Raw genomic sequence first — 20620 nt, 5'->3', positions numbered from 1 at the left:
TCTCATAAACACCATCGAAAGTTAGTATAATCCGTTCCCAGGTCCCCATAAACATAATTTTCTACGACATAAGCCTTAAAACTACAGAAAATATACCTTCTTTTATGTAAAATAAATGTGCTATTGGATTGTAATTAAAAAAATAAACTGTATTACATAATAAAGTTGTTTTATCTACCTTTGTGATGGCCGTTGATATAGTTGCCTCTTAATGATATCCGAGTGAAGTTGCTGTGCTTTATCGGCGATAATACCCTGACTCACAATGTCTCCTGCTAACTGCTTTTAGTTAATCCAAATCAACAGAAGTTTTTTCAAAGTCTTCTATTTCCTGAGACCGTTGCTTAGACAACACAGAAACACCTTTAGCCACACGTAGTAATGGTCGCTCGCGTACTGGTACTGGGACGCTAAGTCACCCAAATGCACACCTCGTTCGTGTTTTTCGATGATCTCCTTCTGCTCGACCGTAATTTTCTTTTGTGTCCTCTTCGCCTTAACACTCGCCTATGGTGGGGTCTTTTTCGGTCCGATAATCGCAAAAGTACTCCACTCGATAACAAACCACATCTGCACTCAAAGAAAGTGGGTGTGGAAAACTAGTCCGCTAGCCACCGTGGCGCTGTGTGGTTTGGTTTGTCAGCCGAAAACTAGTTTGTATGCCAAGATTATATTCTTGCGAATTTAATGTTCGTAAAGCGAAAAGTTCGTGAGCTAAAGCATTCGTAAGCTGAGGTATCACTGTACATTTTGAATCACACAACATTTTACTCTTTGTGTGCGTATATCGTATTTCATTTTAAGCAGCTGTTGAGAAATAATAATGATGTTTTGCTACAATTACTTCACTATGGATGGAAATGGTCTGAGGTGTATAGCATGTGATATAAATTAGGATGTATTGTATTGTAACACTTGAGAAGTGCCTCAATTTCTCCTTCTGGGTAGGAAAGACATCAATTTTCTTAAGCACTTGCAAACTCCTGCTTCTCACACTTGATATGCGTTCACTTTCTTATGCGGCAAAGTTGACCGCTCTCTCCACAATGCCGGGCTGGGAAACCCTACACTGCCCTGCTAAATATAGTGGGCCTTTTCACACTGCGTGCGTGCGTCAAGTCACATGATCCAAGATATGGGACGGACGGATACACGCACTCTCTCTCTCACACACACACACACACACACACACACACACACACACACACACACACACACACACACACACACACACACACACACACACACACACAAACGGACACACGCACATATACCCGCACACACACACGCGCGCGCCCACACACGCACCCACACACGCACCCACACACGCACCCACTCGCACAGACGCCAAATCCTGAGGGGGTGGAGGTGGTGAGGGAATGCTGAGGAGCTTTAATGAGTCGGCTGTGACGTGTTGCTTCCCCGTGACCCAACTGGCATTTGCTCCGTCTCCTCGAGCGTCTCGCCCTCTGTCTCTGCGTCTTAACCACATGCTAATCAGCTTTATGTGCTCTCTGTTTGATCTATGGTGGGCTGTTTTCTTGCTGAATAGATAATCGTTGTGAGAGCCGACCACTATCAACAACCTCCTTGACTAGCGCTATCAGAAACCCCGCCCCCCACCACAACAAACAAACGAACAAGCAAGCAAACAAACAAACAAACAAACAAACAAACAAACAAACAAACAAACAAACAAACAAACAAACAAACAAACAAACACACACGCGCACACACATCAGTAGAGTTTATATTAAAGTCAAATACATTATTTTCTCCCCATCATTTACACTATCCATGTTCAATTTGGTGGAACACACGAAAAAGCAACATTTAACTCTTTTAACTGCCACTCACGATTTTATTCAGGAATTGAAAATATGACATAAAGGGCCATTCCTGAATTTGTTCAGGTTTTGTTTTTTTCATGATTGGGTGCTGATAAAGTGCTGGCCATGGCCTCTAGCAATGTTTTTCCTTTCCATGAGGGGGCAACGTTTCCCTTTTTTCCATGTTAGCGCTTTGTTCCAGCTTCAGCTGTTGTTAAAGCGCTATAGAAACCCATATGTATGTATTGCATTGTATTTTGGACAGCCAGGCTCATTTCAAGCTCATATAACTCTAGAGTCTAGACCCATATCATTTAGGAATAAACTCTTTTTCTGATGAAAGAAGATGATCTAAGGTTTTGTAACGCTGTCTGTATTGAATGTTCATGTAGTCCTAAAACTCAATAGTCTGTGGGTCCTGGAATTTGAGTGACAATGACAAAAACCCTAGCACTGGAGTGCACACATTTTTGCATGTGTGGCAGTGAATGAGTTAATAGAATACACAATCAATGGCGATGCTTGCATGATCATGCCATGCTACAATAACTTTTGTTTTGATGTGGGTTTTGTTTTTTCCTGAACTCCCCCTAAAGGGACACAGTGCAGTTTGGTCTGTAAATATTTGACATTCACGGTTTATCCTGGCTGTGTTAACTGGTACACTTGACAACAAATGAAAGTGTTGTGGAGTTTCAATTATGTATTTTTTCAGCAACTGTATCCTATACATTTACTTATAATAATAATAATAATAATAATAATAATAATAATAATAATAATAATAATAATAATTTAATTTTTAAGCACCTTTCAAAACTTGGGGCCAGCTTTGCATTGTCCATGAATTGGCGTATGCAGATTCACAAGTACCCAAAGTTTTGGCCAGTAAGTGTCCTCCATTACGCCATGCCCAATTCAACTTTGGGATTCGAGTCCGGGTCCTGGTCCGTCTTCATGTGGCCTGAGCTGGACCACAGATGTCTTAAGTCAGGCGTTACTCGTTGCAGAGTACTTGTGACATGTTTCAGTTCATCAGTCTCTTTGGGGCCACAGAATTGTTTCACAGCAGGCCGAGCGGCATGTTAATGGATCAGTGCTGTGCTTTTGGTCAGTAGATGAGCAGGTTTTGCAGGCAACAGAGGTTGACTGAAACCATGAGAAGGAACAGATCCAAAGGCTTTCCTGAGCTGGGCCACTCTGCCTCCACATTCGGATTTCTTTTTTTGACGAGTTGAGATGTCTGGGAAGGAAAATGTTGATGTTAATTCAGAAAAGTCAGAATGACACTGCTGGTTTGAGTATTATACTGTACGTACCTGCAATTGTGCAGGTGAGGTTGGGGAACAACAAACATGAAAACACTGTTTACTGTACAAATATTTTGATATGAAGTTGGGACAACGTGTAAAACATGAATGAAATGTAAATCCTTTTCAGCCTATCATCAATGTAATATTAAAAAAGGTCATTGTATTTTTTATCGATTTACTTTCAAATATTCACATATTTTGAATTCAGTGCATTTAATACATTAGGACACAGTCATGTTAATCACTGTGTTGCATATTCTTTTATCAACACCAATTAAGCATTTTCAGGCACAAATTCTGCTAATTTCTTTTGTACTCAACAGTCTGAGGTCCTCATTGTTGGATTTTCTGTTTCAGCATGAGCCACATGCTTACAACATTCGACAGGACAGGTCAGTGTGATACTATGCCTCTTATTGTAACACATTCATTCATTATCTGACTCGTGAATTTCTTGCCGAAATCAACATAGATGTCCCTGAAGAGGATATTGTGTGGATGGCATATCCCGCCCCAAATTAAATACATACTTTTTCAATATTAATGGTGCCATCACACATGTGCAGGTTTCACATGCCATGGGCACCAACACCCTCTACACACACAAATTATATCTTTTGAACTCTGCACAAGCAACAATCTGGATGGTTCTTCTTTGGCCTGAAGCATACCACGTCCATGATTTCCAAAATCAAATTGGAATGCGGATTCATCAGACCACAGCACACAGTTGCTCACAAGGTGGTATTTCCTCAGAGCACCCTTACTTTTGAACAACCAAATTTGAGGAAAAAATAAATAAATAAGGCTAAGGTCTGAAACATTATTATTTACAGTCTTTCACTGCCTGCAGGAAATTTGTAAAATGTGGAACTCCACAAGGATGCGTTCTAAGACCTAAACGATTTAGTCCGATAATCAGTTTGAACATGAAACAACTTGTCGATGCAGAGTATTCACTTGATTACGGGATGAAAAGGATAAGCACATCATTGTGCTCTTTTAATTACATAATGTCATAACCTGATTGGAATTCGGGAAAATAATAAACAGACAAGGCTAAGGTCTGAAACATAATTATTTGCAGTACTTAACTGCCTGCAACCAAGTTGCAAACTGTGGAACTCCACAAGGATGCGTTCTAAGACCTAATCGATTATGTCCATCACACCTTATCGCCTGAATCTCATTTTAGAAATGTGTTGGTTTGATGTTTGTTTCCTTTTAGATTTTCCATACAACATTGTCAAAACAACATTTTTATCTACATATGAATGTATTGGAACAGTCTGAGAATGGATTACAATGTACAGTCAACCAGTCAAGTGGTATTGAAAAGCATTCATGGATTGATACATGTTGTAATTGTAATAAGATTCAGAGTGATGCATTTGACAAGATTGTCATTTTATGCAGGGTCAACATGCTCAACTAATGATACATTTTGTCGCATTTTTACCACTTTTGCTTTTAATCAAGAAATATTTTGTACCAAAAAGAGAACTGACCATTGGCAGTTTGTTTTCACCATCAGTCCTCTTTGGTTTTCTCACCTCTGGCCTGTGGGCTGACCTTTTCTGCGTCTAACAGCTGGGTTTTGAGTGCTGGTTTGTTGCCATGGCGACTAAGATGGGGCCTGTAGCGAGGAGCCCAGTCACCGAGATTGTCCGAGCTACTGCCCGATTCATTGTCACTGCCCTGGCTGAGGTCTTTCAAGTCGTCATCGGCGCTGTACAAGTCCACCACATCCTCAGACGATTGGATGATTGGCGAGTCGGGGTCATTCTGTGTGCAAGGAGCGCATAATGTGACAACCAGTTGGCGGTTATCACATTATCTTAACTTAAACAGCCAACACAAACACATTAACTCACAGCCGTGAGGGCAAACTGGGTTTCTTCTTTTAATCCAAGCTGTTGGGTGGGTTTTCCTGCCTGCGTGTCTGCTGTCTGGATGCCATTCATATTATCACGATGGAGCCTGCGGAACAGTCGCCATCAGAGGACAGTCAGCAAGCAGTCAGTCACACAGCCTTTGAAGCACTCCTCCAATCATTCATTCATTCATTCATTCATTCATTCATTCATTCATTCATTCATTCATTCATTTATCCTCACTAGGGTCATGGGGGGCACTGGAGCCTATCCCAGCCTCCAATTACTCATTGACAAATAACTTGAATAATCCAATAAGGGATGAGTGGATAGCATGCTACCCCCGAACTTTAGTTTGCTGTTCTCATTTTATCAAAGGCTAAGTGATGTCATGTTGTCACGTGCTGAGTTGGAGGGGTGCAGGAATCTATGTAGAATGTGCTGACAGAGGATCAAGAGCCAACCGTGAGTATGAGTTCTCTCAGTATGGCACAAAAGTGAGTTATTTAGTGATGTTTTCAATGGAGGAGTGGAAGACGGTTTTCATGGAAATAAAGCTCGAGTGAACTTCACGGCCAAGAGGGAAACAATACTGGTCATACAAACAAATGAACACTTGTGGACCAATTTTGACTTTTTCACTTAGGAGTCTTGTCACTAGTGTAGTTAGCTGTGTCTTGGTATTGAGTTACCATATTTTACGGTGTATAAGGTGCATCCAAAAGCCTTAATTTTCTTCAAAAGATGACCCTGTGCCTTATACACAGGTGCACCTTATATGTGAAGTAATATTGAGTCACAACAGGTCTGGCAACAACTGTCAGCAACCAACGACTCCTTTTTCCCCCAGGAGAAATTGTGCGTAATCCCAGTCTCTGCTGTAGCATTTTATAGTGTGGTGTGTTTTATATTTTGAAAACATTTCTATATTTACATAATTATTTTTTAATGTATGTTTATAATATACATTTTTCATTCATTGAAGGTGTGCCTTATAGTCCATTGCGCCTTATACTGTATATGGAAAACATTTGGAAAATACATCATTCATTGGGGGTGCGCCTTATACTCCGGTGCATCTTATACACCGGAAAATATGGTATTTTGACGGGACAGTAAATTTGCACCGTTACTGTTTTCACGAGCTGAACAACGATTACTTTCACAGCAAAGTAGCATTTTTTTCAGTGTTGCCCCTTGGAAAAGTTAATAGTTGATTTTTTTTGCGTACCCGTGTTTCTACAAAAAGGACTGCACTGTTTTACAAGAAATACACACACTGGACTTTGTCATCGATATATTGAGTTAATGTGTTTTTTAATGATGGTAGCTATGGTTTGTCGTCAGATCCAGTACATTGTAAATGCTTTTTATTTTATCACGAATAATAATAATACTCGATTTTCATTCTTTCATAAAAATAATGTGCATGGCAGTACCTAACTAATGTGCCTTTCTGTATGCTAACCTGCTATTGATAATGTTCTGGAGATGTTTGGAGGACCTAAACTCGTCCATTTCTCCAATCACACGGACGCAGACATCTCCATCACGACCGAGGAGCCAGCTCACGTGCTTGTTGTTGGCTGCAAACAGTGACAAAAAAGAGGGAAATTTATTGGAGTACGTCGTCTCGTGGATTGTTATGAAGTCTTGTTTCCAGAAGATGGTGCTGTACTACAAATTTATTCCTCTGACAGTCTCTTTGTCCTTGCTTGCGTATTATTTCTGCCCCTGGGGCCTTTTACTCGCAGATTGAAGACTCATTCTTTGTGAAGAGTGGACCGAAACGAAATCATGAACGCAGCATTGCTGTTTGGATAAAACCCACACGCGGTTAAGACCCAAATTATTCGTGCCCTGCGTCGTGAAATTATATTCAAAGGGGTTTCTTCCCATATTTCTGTATTATTATTCGTTTTTTACATTTTGATTAGAGTTGTTGAAATTATTGTGTTTTTTTTATTTTACATTTTTAGAATGGTGTTCAAGGCTGTGTAGTAATCAGGAATAGTGTTCATCTTCAATCAAAATAGAATAAATACATAAATAAATGTTACATATTTATTGCTATGTCAAATATTTTAGACTTTCTTCTGTCATTTCAATCAAATAAATAAATTCACATTTGCATTAAACACAAGTAAAAAAATAAATATTAAAACAACAGGCAAAGGGAAAATCAAGTTATTTTTAACAGAGACTGAATAACTGGACGTGTTCAATCTCATTTGTTCCTGGATTTTTTTCTAACAGGCTTGGTGATTTAAATGGTCGCTTCTTTAGAGGACAACATAGGTAAGGTTTTTGCTTGTTTTACAGTATATCAAAGGGGAGTCAAGCCTGAAACCTATTTTACAGTAAAATATATTGTATGCACCCCACTAGTGCTAAAACTCAAGGTTCTCATTAAAACAGTGCTTATAGTATAAGAATTTAAAATCCAACTGCTTATTATCCATCTCTGGGGACAAGGATTTTTATACTTGTTAATTGTAAATGACATCAGCATTATTGAGATAATGACCAAACAGCCAGCCTATTTTCTGAGGTTGGTCGTGGACGTGACGTCCGCAAGTTGAATTGTGAACTGGAGCATATCTCGGCGAACACCAGCCTGAAGATGAGGTACACATTGATCATCCATTTTTTGTTTTATCTGTCGTTACCTTTATTATTTTATTTTAGCATGCTTTCTATAGTCAAGTCAAAAATACATTTATTATTAAAATAATGAATATATTTTTGACATTTATTATTAAAATGTATCTTAATTCTATTGTAAACTTTTAATTGGCTATTTGGTTTTTGCAATGAACATCACTAGCAACAAAAAAACAGGTGTTGTGTAACACAGACTTGGTTGCCTCAGGTGATGTCTCAGAAGTGGTTAAACAAAGACTGTAATTTAATAGATAGTCGAAACCACAGGGGGCTCATCAATCTTACTCAGCTGCAAACTGGGAAACTGATTCGACTCCTGCTGATGGAAGCTGTCACACAAACACACACACACGAATGGCCATAGGGATGCTTCTGTTTGCATTGCATCGCAAGACTTGCAGGTAGGGATTTTGATGAACATGTGCAAGAGCTGATATAATAAACCACAAGATCACTGCCTGCAGAAATGGTGGATTAAGTCGGAGAAAGCGGACATATTTAACAACCTGGACATAAAGGGACTTTCGATCTTGTTTACATAAACGTTGTTGCTTTATAATGTGAAGTATTTGTCAACCTGTATTACTTTTGTTTTTGTTTAAGCGATGTTACCTTTCTTTGGTATTCTTTTGTCTTCTTGTTCCCGCTCCTCCCTTTCCTTCCAACGGCGTACTTGTTCCTCTCTCATTTTGAGGAAGAGAATCCTTTTCTGCTCTTCATTCAGCGCTTCCAGAACCTCCGGCTCCACCCACATCTCCTCCAGGATTTTCGCAAGCATCCTGGCGCCCTTCTTGGAGCACAGCAACCAGCCGTCAGTCCCGAAGTCGCTTGGTTCAGAGTTTCTTGTTTCAGTGATAGCTGATAATGGCTCGTCCCGGTTTTGGATCAGGTAAAGCGCCTCGCTATCCTTTGGCTTGTCTTCCTCCTCAGAGCAGAGAGAATATGTTGGACTCTCTTGAGTTGAAGGGGGAACTGTGTCTGGAGCAGCGGTATACACCAGAGGCTGCTGCTGTCATTCGACAAGAAAGATGAGAAAGATGTTTGTTACCTCAATGATTTCTCCTTTGACACAAGCGCATTCAGTGAGAATGTCCTTTTTTCCTTTCAAAAATATGGCAAAATGAAAATCCTCCTATCTGACAGAGTCCAGAGTCAAATCCAGGTCCTGAATGAAGACTCTGGTACAATTTGTCTTTGGCCTCAGATGCTTCTTCTCAACCATCAGGTAAATGAGCTCTTATACACACATACTATGATTCACACATTTACTCATAAATATAAACACACAGTAGTTCACCAACACCCCGCCGCACACGCACGCACACACACACACACACACACACACACGCACGGGCACGCGCACACGCACACGCGCGCACACACACACACACACACACACACACACACACACACACACACACACACACACACACACACACACACACACACACACACAAACATTGCTTGGTAGTCATTAACAGCCGAGTTAGTTATTACTGCGGGAAATCCTCAAAGACCATTCCGGGAAAAACCAACTTCCTCCTTCAAAGTGTGTAAACAGAATTCTAAAAGAGCGAGTGAGATGCAGCCAATAGCAACCGAGTTGTGTGATGAGGCTCAGCCAATGGCTGTTGAAAGGAGGTAAATAGTGTTGATACATCAGGCACTACTTTGGAGCCTCAGGGGTGGCCACGTGTGAGCCAGATTTGGATTGATAGCATTGAGGTAAAGCCTTCAACGGGTGTGCACTTTAACGCACACTTTAACTTGGAACACTAAGGTAATTATTTAATGCCCATGCAAAAAGTTGATGCCTTACTGTTGGAAAATTAATCCAAATTACCGCATACACACAATGACAAGACTGGCGGTTTGATGTCATCAATACAAAATGTAACATTTAAAAAATAAACAAATTAAAGACAAAAAGTCTGATTGGATGACCAAAATGAGCATCCGATGCCAGGTTGTAAACCTAAGGAAAACAAACAAAATACACTTTTCTAAAAGTGTCTGTGTTGGCTCTCAGTTGTACGGGAGTGGTCCGTCGATGAAAAGGTTTCTTCAGCCGTCATCTGTACTTCATTGAAGGTATTGGACGTTTCGCACCTCATCTGAAGAGCTTCGTCAGCAAACTAAAGTTGTGCTGGTAACTCTGGCCCTATACATATCCTTAATCTGATTACTTCTTTTGTTCCGAAGATTAATTTAATGTAGTAGTCTACTGCTCCCCCAACCTTAGAGCAGGGACCTATCAGAGCAGAGGCCTGGCACCGCCACCTCTGTACATTAGGGATATATATAGGGCCAGAGATACCAACAGAAGTTTAGTTCGCTGACGAAGCTGTTTGGATGAGGTGCGAAACGTCCGACACCTTCAAAGAAGTACAGATGACGGCTGAAGAAACCGTTTCTAAAAGTGGTTAAGAAAAAATAGATTGATGTTCCATCCACTCCACTCTCGAGGACTTGCACACTGCAAGAATCCAAACTAGGGCGCGGAAAATCCTACTGGACCCTCCGCACCCTGCCCACCACCTTTTCCAGCTACTCCCCTCAGGCAGGCGCTACCGATCCATGCGCACCAAATCCAGCAGACATTTAAACAGCTTCTTCCCCCAAGCCATTAACTCTTTGAACTCTTTCAACAGTAGCCAAAATGGAACTGTATAGTGCCACTTAGCAGTTTTTTTTGACAACGATACTAGTGCAGCGTGTTCTACCGGAAACAAATTCCTTGTGTGTTCTACATACTTGGCAATAAAGATGATTCTGATTCTGATTCTGATGTTGTCTGTCTAATTGCATGCATCTAAAATGTATGCAAAACAGGTTGTATGCTAACACGTAGCAATCATCGAACGGCACCCTACCTGCTGTAGTTAACCTAGTATAATCAACAGTTTCAAGGAGACCGTAAATAGAGGATCAACATTCACTGGCCCAACTCTGTTGTTCCCATGTAAAGACAAAGCGTGCCCCTCTGGCTGTGCTCCAACCTTCAAATAGGCTCAGATCTTACTTATGCCTGGTCTCACATGCAGAGAAAAGAAAGAGTGTTTGTGTGTGTGTGTGAGTGTGTGTGTGTGTGTGTGTGTGTGTGTGTGTGTGTGTGTGTGTGTGTGTGTGTGTGTGTGTGTGTGTGTGTGTGTGTGTGTGTGTGTGTGTGTGTGTGTGTGTGTGTGTGTGTGCGTGTTTGTGTGTGTGAGGAAGAGAGGCGCAAGGTGTGTGCAACGCATGCTGAGCGAAAAGTTTTAAAAGTCATCCCGTGTGAGAACTCAGCGGCTGTTTTGACACTGCAGAATGCGGGAGACAAATGAAGTGAGGCAGACGGCAGAATGGCGACGAACAGAAAGACAAAAGGAAAAAGAGAGAATGGACTTACTTTGCCTGCCAACCACCAGCATCTCCGTATACTAGTCTGAGCTTCCTCTAGAGAGCGGTATGATGAGTGTGTGACGTGGGCACACACTCATCATACCAGTGTGTGTTTGTGCAGGCATGTGTGTAAGGTGTGTACGTGTCTGTGTAAGCGCAGTCATCAGATGGGTGGAATGCCGTCTCAGCTGCCTCATTTGTACTCAACAGCAGTGGGACGGCCCAACAATACAATTTTGATCTTTTCCCTCCTCTCTCCCCAGTCACCTGACAAAAAATGAATCACATAAAACAAACAAAAGATGAATTTCCAGACAGGTGATCTAAAAACAGCTCAGCGTCATTACAAATGATTCTTAAATGTTACTCTGCTGCACACGGAAGTTGGCCTACTTAGTCAGTGTTGTATAAATAAAACCATCATCAATCAGGATTTCATAATGTGGACATCACAACCAGGAACTAGCGGGGGATTCGTTTTTCCTTCCCATTTCATCTGTTTACCGTTTGACATGGTTGTTGATCTACAGTCTCCTTCTGTTGTTTTCTTCCTGCAGGAAGTCCTGCTGGCTTTGTGTGAAAGCAGTAATCAAAACACCACGTGCGCAGGAAGGAATGCGCGCACTTAAGCTGATGACAGGTTGCTGGAACGTTTATTAAGCCACCGCTCATTGTGTTTCTTTGTCCTTCCCACCTCACAATGCCACCATTTTAGAGTCCAGTTGACGAGATTGGTATTCGCGGTCTCTTGAGGAGTTAAGGCTCTTTCCACTCCCGAGGCACTTTTAGGCACTATGGACCAGTTCAAAAAAATCATCTGCTACACAACTGTTTCGTATTCAGAATTGTTTGTGAAAAAAAAAGGGATAGCAAGGATCTTTTAATCTTGTTGACTTTACAAGTGCCATTCCTTGTCTTTGTGAAATCTGGCCTCAACTGATGGGCCGATATTGAGTATGGATGGCGTTACCATGACAACCGTGGCCCTGGTCAGGGGTGGCTGCAATCCTGGGTAGCACCCCAAACTGTGTAGTACACGAATGACCCTTGAAAGAAAGCAACTGGACTACATAACACTAAGAGCAACTGACAATATTTATTGGTTCTCTTATCTAGCTGTTGAGCATTCGGAACGAAATAGCTTAATCAATCAAATTATCATTGGAAAAGCTTAAACTCTATTTTTATAATAACTAGATACATTTATTTCATCTCATCTGCACCCACAATGATATTTTATTGTCTTGTTGGTGTTAATTCCACCTGACTATTTGGCCAAAACTGATGTGACTTTCTCAGAGACTGCATGTAAATACTTCAACAAAAACAACGTCATTAATTCTTGTAATTCTACACATGGTCAGGACACAGACACATGAGTTTCTGTCAAAAGTCGAGTCACACCGATACCAAACACCTGTTTGCTTTGCTCCTAGATTATCACTGGTGAGACGGACGAAAGGCCAAGGTTGAGAAATGGAAACAACAGAACCCTGGCTTAGTGGGCTCTTTGAGGAAAAATGAGCAAAATCTGAGAAAGAAGAAGAAACAATTACAACCACACAAAACAAACAAGATTTTTTTTAGGATATTCCCTCAACAGATGTACTATATAGGCAGAATATCATTTAACATAAGATATAAAAGAAATGTCTGAACCAGAAAGGCAAACGACACTGTCACCCATTTATATCACGAGACTAAAAGGAACGATTAGTCATTTGAAGATTAGGACCACTCCTTTAATTTCAATTGCTGTCTGGAATTATGAGGAAATTGTTTTCCACTGCGAGCGTTCCATATATCCTCGTCATCAGCCAACATTTGTATTTCATTCATTACACGCCTTGGGAAAGTCCCCACGGTTATCTGCAAAGCGCAATAGAGCATTTAGACGAGACGCGGATTTGAACGCAGAGCACGTTTTAATGCTATTTTGTACCCAGAGTGACCTCTGCTGGACAATTCTGACGATGCCGCTAAATAAATAAATAAATAAATAAATAAAAATAAATAAATAAATAAATAAATAAATAAAAACGGACTCCCTCTTGTCCAATGACACTTGGGATAGGCGGCATCACGCCCGCAGGCCGAGTGAGAATAAATGGCTCCGAAAATGAATTCATGGATGGATGGATCTTAACACCATTTTGGGAGAAAATTCATGTAAGCACAAAGGGAAATAATACATTTTACACAAAAGGCCTGAGCCACGCTTACCAATAACAACAACAATAACAATAATAATAATAATAATAATAATAATAATAATAATAATAATAATAATAATAATAATAATAATAATAATAATTCTGAGCACTTAAGCACAGTTTTTTTAGAATGTGTTTAGCCACTGAGCAGTTAATATTTGTAATACTGTACTATATTATGTGTTCGGTTACGAGGTTAGTAATGAAGGTGTGAGCTGCTGAATGATGTATTTTAAAATTACTGTTCTGTAGAACTGAATGGATTTAAAGAAGAAGCTTATTCAAACAATTGACACTCACTTCTGTGCAAAGAACAGCAGTGATTATCCCAATCACACACAGAACCAAACGCTGTTGGGATTGTGATTTGATCCATATTATTTATTTGCTACACAAGACAAACAGGAGTGTATGTTGGTGCGCAGAATGGAGGGTTGATGAACTCGACCTCTCACATGCTGCTTAATAACGTCATACTTGCCTTCTGTCCAATTCTGAGGCAGTCATGAAGGATACTCAGCTGCAGCATGGACAGAGGCAAGTTAATTAGATGCAGCCTTAAAATTATATATTTTCCACACCCCTACCCCAAAATACAGTACACATAATACTCTCATCTTTCATCTAGAACTGCTTCATGTAACAAAGAGGGTACAGACAATGCTTAAGAATGAATTACTCTTGTGTCTTTGTGTTGTCATATTGCCTTTGTGTTGTCACATTATTGTCATTTTGTTGTTTTTTTTTTTGGTTCTTTTGACTTCAAGACGGCGCCACGAGAGTGGCTGCCTTTCGAGCAGCTCATGTCTTTTGTTTTTCTACTTTCATTCCTTTCATCACTTTGCTGCTGTGAAAGGTAAATTTCTCCACTGCGACACTAATAAAGGCAAATCCAATCCAATAATAGGGCGGAAAGAACGAGGGGAACTGTTGTGAGAACATAAAAACATGATTCCATCTTTTCCATTTACTTTACACTCCTCTGATTTCTGCTCAAACAAATCAAAATGACTGAAATCTATTATTTCGAAGATTCACTACAACCCCTAACAAATAGGATTATACCAAAGTTGTAGTAGAACATTAATTTACAGCACTGGAAGCATTTAGTAGTCATATATGGAGAAATTTAGCCCCAGCTCTGAATTTTGGCAAATCCTTTTTTATCTCCCGCAGGACATTGAAAATAACGAACTTTGGGCTGCACTCAACGTGTGGTGGTGTGCATTGCAGTTCTTACATTCAACACTAGGTGCCCCTGTAGACACCATTGTCAAAACAAATAAGAGATGAGTAGGCAAAGTCATCAATCAACATAAAAATGTTTCAGACCTGCTTGGATAAAGAAAATCAGGGACATCAAGATGAATATCCTAAGATGTGGAGGGATTTTAAATGATTATATTCAAAACAAATATAATACCGTATATATCTATGCTGAGGGGACGGCGAATGATTTTTACAAACAACCAAGAACTACAAACAACGTAACGTCTGTCTGAAAGTAAGCTCAAAATGAAGTGATAAATAAATACACAGAGAAAGTATTATAACCAGAGCTTGCTTGTCCGCAGACAGCTGATAAGTTAATAAAAACAAAACAATCTGTCATGTTTTTTGCGTAGCCACAGACTAATGGGAAGCCACTGAAGCATTTATTATATAGGTGTTTGTCTTCACTATTGGGATACCGTCTCATACAAATCACACAAGTAGTATATGCAAAGTACATATTCCTAGCAAGGCATAAATGTGTGCTAATTGAAAACTGCATACAACTGGTAGCATAAGTGACATTATAACATTATACTATAAAACATCGAGCACTTCACAAGTAATATTTACAGCATGCAGATGTCGCGTTGAGCAGTTTTGTCACAAAAGTAACATGTGGTCGCAGTTATCGTACTCGTTTGCATAAAGATATCATGACCAGAAAGGACAGAAAGCCAGTTGTGGGGGAAAAAAGTGACAAGGAAGACACTGTTCTGCTCGTGGGCTGAATTGTTCCACTAATAGTGAGGATAGAGAACACACTCCACGCGTAGACCTTAAGTTGGACAGCTCTCTATATAAGACTGACCACAAAGATTTACAATATTTTTCTTTCCGAGGAAAGCTCCAAGCGAGCTGGGGCCATCATTGAGCACCATTCTCCTGAAGCAGACTTTGGAATTTCTGTTCCATTTGTTTTGTGAGGTTTTGGGATCGAACCAATAGATACTATACAGTATTTATAGACCTTATTAGATCATAAGCAAAAGTCATGCTCTGTTATGTTTACAATAATGCTAACTTGGTAGAGTGCAGAACAGCAATTAGTTAAGGACGATGCATGACTTGAGTTTCTGGTGAATGAATTCACTTTTTTTTCACACAGGAGAGACTTGTTTCAAAAGTTTCCATCTATTCATGACTTTGTCAGGTTCTTTAGCCTCCAGGTTGTGAAACGTATCCAAGTTGAAGGCTAAAAATTGTTGCTTTTTATTCAGCTGGATCAACAGTGGAAAAACATTTGTAGTAAGTGCCATATCTGGACACAAGCTCAGTAACCCCCCCCCCCCCCCCCCCCTCCACACACACAATAAAACCCCTCTCCCCGAAAGTGTTGAGAGCAGTCAAAACAAGAGTGAGTGTGTGTTGGCCTATTCTTTGGAAAGAAAACCAGCAGGGAGCTATGCATTCTATTTCCTGCTGCCGCACACTCTTAAGGTCCCTAAAAGAATGCACTGTCAGGAGTCTGGATTTTCTGGAAATCGGATGCAATTCACATGAAAAATAGGGCACAAAATCACATTTCGAGTGGCTGAAGTCAGCTCTTGGAAGGGAAAGGCAGAAGGAACCCGACTCCATCTGTGTGTCAGCTTAGTACTGTTTCTCTTCTTTTCTTGGAAAGGACTTGTTAATTCCATATTTACAACTTGGCATATAGTGTGTTGCTGTTGCTACGGCAACATGTCCATTTTCAAATTTTTAATAATTTTTTTTACCTGGCTTCCCGGCAAATTCTCAGTTAGCATGCTGGCCACAATAGACAGAATGAATCTGAAAACACACATGGTGCACTCCGTCATGATGTTGGCAGGGTGTCCCATGTTTGTCTGTCTTGCGGTCTCTCAAACATACAAACACATGCACACACAAGCACATGCGCGCGCCAGAAAAAAAACAACACAGACATTTTTTCAGGTGCTAAATGTTCCCCCTTCGGCTCCATGTGGTGAACAAGTGCACACAGGTGAAAGTGATGGAAACCTCTCCAGGACTCACTTATCTGGGGCAATGTGTCATACTTGTTCATCACTGTGGACATCCTGACACACACACAGCCAGACAGGCAATGTCCCCGTCCTCATCCTCTGCACTGTGAGGTAAACACCCATGTGCTAACCACTTGACTACTGGGCCGCCCTGTTGTTGTTGTTCTATTTCTTCTTCTTCTTATTATTATTATTATCATTATTAGATAATGCACAAAACCGACTTAGATGGAGGACACTGATTCGCTGTGTGAAGGGAAAAGCCAAATTATATGTTTTAGTATTCATAGTAGTATTAGTAATGTTATATTCTCATCATTATGATGATGATGATTATTGTTATTATTATTATGACACTGAAAAAAGGTCACGTTGTTCGTTTCCTTGTGAAGAATTTGCGGTGTAAGAATAATATTAGGGCTGTTTGAAAATAAATGTTGAAAAAGAGCAATATGTCTATCCTGTGCACTGTATCAGGCTGAGGGGTGGCCCGGTAGTCGTGTGGTTATCACGCCGGCTTCACAGTGCAGAGGTCGTGAGTTCAAAACTGGTCCGGCCTCCCTGTATGGAGCTTGTATGTTCTTCCCATGTTTTCTCCGCTTTCCTCCCACATTCCAAAAACAGGCATGGCTGATTGAACACTCTAAATTGTCCCTTGGTGTGAGTGTGAGAGTGTCTGGTGGTTTGTGTGCCCTGTGATTGGCTGGCAACTACTTCAGGATGTCCCCCGCCTAGTGCCCGAAGACGGCTGGGATAGGCTCCAGCACCCCCGCGACCGTAATGAGGAATAAGCGGCATGGGAAATGGATGGATGGTAGTATCACACTTGACACTTCATTAGGTACAACATGCAACATAAAATATATTAATGCCAATGTTAGAGATGATCGTTTAATGTGGCATTTAAGGGATTTTATGTCATATCACGGAACAGCACTCTACATTCAACAATCATTTTGTCCACTGCTGGACCGAACTCATAATAAACAATATTGTATATGCAACACACTTTGTCAGCAGAGTGTTTGTTTCCATCCTTGGTATTGGATTTCATTAGCTTGTGCAAGCGACCAATGAGTTTATTTCCATAATGTTGTTCCTTGATGAGCCGATTGATTCATCATTAGTCATAGGGTACGCACAGCCTTGCAAACCTTGCCCACACCACATGGCCATGTCTTTTCTCTACACAACAACTCACTTCTGCATGCAGTGTCACAGGGGACCGTCTCACCCCATCCAACCAAGCTGTTATCTTATTTTCATCACCCAGCAATAACTCGACCTTGCCTCCCCCCCATTCCGTTGCCACATCGGGGATTTCCAGCGTCCCCAAAACGTTTTCGCCGTCATGGTCCAGCAGATGTCACTCAGCAGCAGGCACACCACTTTTATTTCTCCATCCATTTCTCCGCCTCTCCAGGGACACAAATGAGGGAGCAATGTGTGTCTGTGTATATGTGTCTCCAGACGAGGTGGGGGGAGACCAGCAGGTTAATGAATTAGTAATTAGGATTGATGTCGCCTCTCCAGTCGGTTCCCCCAAAACTGTGTTTTGAATCTCTTATTTTCTGGTCAGCTGTGCATCTTCCCGTTGTCATCTGAATCCCCCCCCCACCCTCCTATCATCTTTCCATCTTTTGAACATCATCTTCTTTGACTACCCCCCACCTGCCTCACAGTAGGCCTTGCCTGTCTAACCTTCTCCTCCCCTTGTCTACAAACACACACACACAGCATCCTCTTTTGTTCTGCCGACAACCCCCTTATGACTTTATAAACGCGCTTCTTTCTAATACAGTACTTCAGCTTTTTTTCCCCATCTCCTTCTCATGTACTATTGATCACAAGAGATCCCCCATTGATGGAGTTTTTCAATCCATCGGGATTTAACTGTAATGCTTGAGCGGCTTAGTCCAATACTGAAGAAAGAAACATGAAAAAATGTTGGTATTAAAAAAAATGTAATCACATTGCTGCCTTTGAGGTGACATTCAAACAGTGGTACCTCCAAATTGTTCAAAGCAGATTCAACCAACATTTTCCACAAAAAAACTTCAAAGTCACACAAGGTCACACAATCAGCTCATCAAAGTTCCTCAAGTCGTCAGCAAATTTCATGTAACCTCACTGGAGTGACATAAAGTAAGCCAACACACAATCAAAGCCGCCGAAATCGAGTTTGTATCTATCGCACCATGCTAGCTCAATACTCTGTATTTAATCACACAATGTAGCCATCCTGTTGTCCTCATTTTCTGTACACACACCGTGTCGTTTGGGTCAAAATGGCCGTCTTCAGTAAATCCCCCCAAATAAGCAGCTTAAATGAATTTTTAAACACAATTTTTTATTTTGCTTGAAGAAACAGCTTGTCTCTCACCACAATATGTGATATAGTTCCCTCCTCGCTTGTATCTGTATCACTTCAGAAAAGGAAAACTGTGCAAAAAGGATTTTTGGATGATTTTTCGTTCTTTTTTTTTTTTGCATTTCAATGACTAAACGTTCTTTTTTGCCCTCCAATGAACAATTTAAAACAATACGGAACAATACATAAAAAGACAAAAATATGAAAACAAGTTAACCCATGATAATTGTAGTTGTAGCGCCGTATAAAACCCTTCAGATTTGTCATCTCAGCATTATTTTTCTATTGCTTCTGTGATAAACAGGTAAAATGTCGGTACAATGAAGGTCCTAAAGATCATACTCCCGGGAGTTATGTTCCTCCTCATTTTCTTCTGATACATTGTCCACTTCCTCTTCTGAATCAGTTGTCTATGCTGGATGTCATATTGTACAACCACGGCGTCAGCACACAGAGAATTAGGGGTCCTTGTCATATGTAGCACCCTTATAACACCTTGAAATCCACAAAAAAATTAGTTCTGCCATCTGCGAGAATGCCGCCTATCTTGTCTGGTTTATGTCTGTGACTGTCTTGCTCACATGTACAATTAATTGTTTTGAGGCACAACTAAAGCATTGAAAGATTCTATGGTGTGTAAAAAGCGTATGACCTCAATTGTAACTCGATTTTCTTTTTTTACCTGAATACCATCTTTGTCCTTTTTTTGTACAGCTTCATTGGAAATTAGAATAAAAAGGAAATTTCCATTTTTCTGTAGTTGGGGACAATCTTGGTAAAGTCATAACATTTCAAGTTAAAACATATAATTTTGGGTCTTTTGGGGCATTTTTAACACAGTCTTGGGTCATTTTTACCCAAAGGGTTAACAGTGCTAATTTACAATAAATATATAGTTGATATATAGTTGATAGAGAATGCACAGACAAATAACATCTTCTATTGAATGACACTCAGCGGACACGTCATCACAGTTCAGGGCAGAAACCAACTGCTTGTTGACGGCATAATCTCACTCTTTTCACAAATATGTGGCAAAAATCAATTCTTCATTTTCCAAAGAACACTTTCACAACAACACAACGTCCACCAATAAATCAAGACTTCTCCAAAGGGTGTCAGCTGACAGCAAGCGCTATTCATCTTTGTTCTCTATGCTGACAAATTGATTGTCTGCACTTCAGTGGTTTGTTGAGATTGTCTCATAATTGTGGCCAATATCATTTTCCTAATGTAGGTTTGTTTAAAGTAATTTGGCACCACCTCCAACCCCATAAATACAAGCACTGATTCCTACTGTGCTGTACCAAATGCTGTAATTTCACTCAACTGCATGGTGCAAATTTATTTCTTGACTTAAACAGTATTTTGTTTATCTTTGCCTCCAAAAGGCAGAATAATTTGATGCTCTTGGTAGGTAGGTAACTTTTAGAGGCTATTTTTTTCCAATGAAGATTAATGGATATGTATTTATACTGTATATGTGTCTCGGGTTAATTAAAGCTGATAAACAGTTCTAGGGAGATACAGTTTCATCATTTGTCAAATATTCTATTTTTGACACATGTTCATGTCCCCGAATCAGGTTTAAATTGCTTGATTTATTTAACCGGTAGTTGGCCCAGAATGTATAAATTCAGGCGATTTCATCTTGATTTGTCTAGACGTCAATGTCCTATCTAACCAAACATGCATGATGAATGTGTACGACTGGATAT

At 40.4% G+C, this 20620-nt stretch overlaps 1 protein-coding gene and 1 long non-coding RNA gene across 2 annotated transcripts in view; one reads left to right on the top strand and one right to left on the bottom strand.

Moving 5' to 3' along the window:
• Positions 1 to 1733: 1733 nt before the first annotated feature.
• Positions 1734 to 20620, bottom strand: part of LOC148901620 (uncharacterized) — a 31822-nt gene continuing 12935 nt past the window's right edge. Inside the window, exons 2-6 of the mRNA XM_088989513.1 lie at positions 8293 to 8689; positions 6485 to 6602; positions 5017 to 5122; positions 4696 to 4927; positions 1734 to 3072 (exon numbers count right to left, since the gene is read on the bottom strand). Of these exons, the coding sequence (XP_088845639.1) occupies positions 2915 to 3072; positions 4696 to 4927; positions 5017 to 5122; positions 6485 to 6602; positions 8293 to 8458 (780 nt within the window). The 5' untranslated portion in view covers positions 8459 to 8689 and the 3' untranslated portion in view covers positions 1734 to 2914. The remainder of the gene's footprint in view (positions 3073 to 4695; positions 4928 to 5016; positions 5123 to 6484; positions 6603 to 8292; positions 8690 to 20620) is intronic.
• LOC148901621 (uncharacterized) lies at positions 8683 to 13032 on the top strand. The gene is made up of 3 exons (XR_016114151.1): positions 8683 to 8905; positions 11616 to 11698; positions 12495 to 13032. It is a non-coding gene; the product is annotated as an uncharacterized LOC148901621 (long non-coding RNA).

This window comes from Hippocampus bargibanti, linkage group LG02, assembly GCF_051943395.1.
Source record: "Hippocampus bargibanti isolate YZ-2025 linkage group LG02, ASM5194339v1, whole genome shotgun sequence".
Taxonomy (NCBI): domain Eukaryota; kingdom Metazoa; phylum Chordata; class Actinopteri; order Syngnathiformes; family Syngnathidae; genus Hippocampus; species Hippocampus bargibanti.
This window is presented reverse-complemented; position numbering and strand designations above follow the sequence as displayed.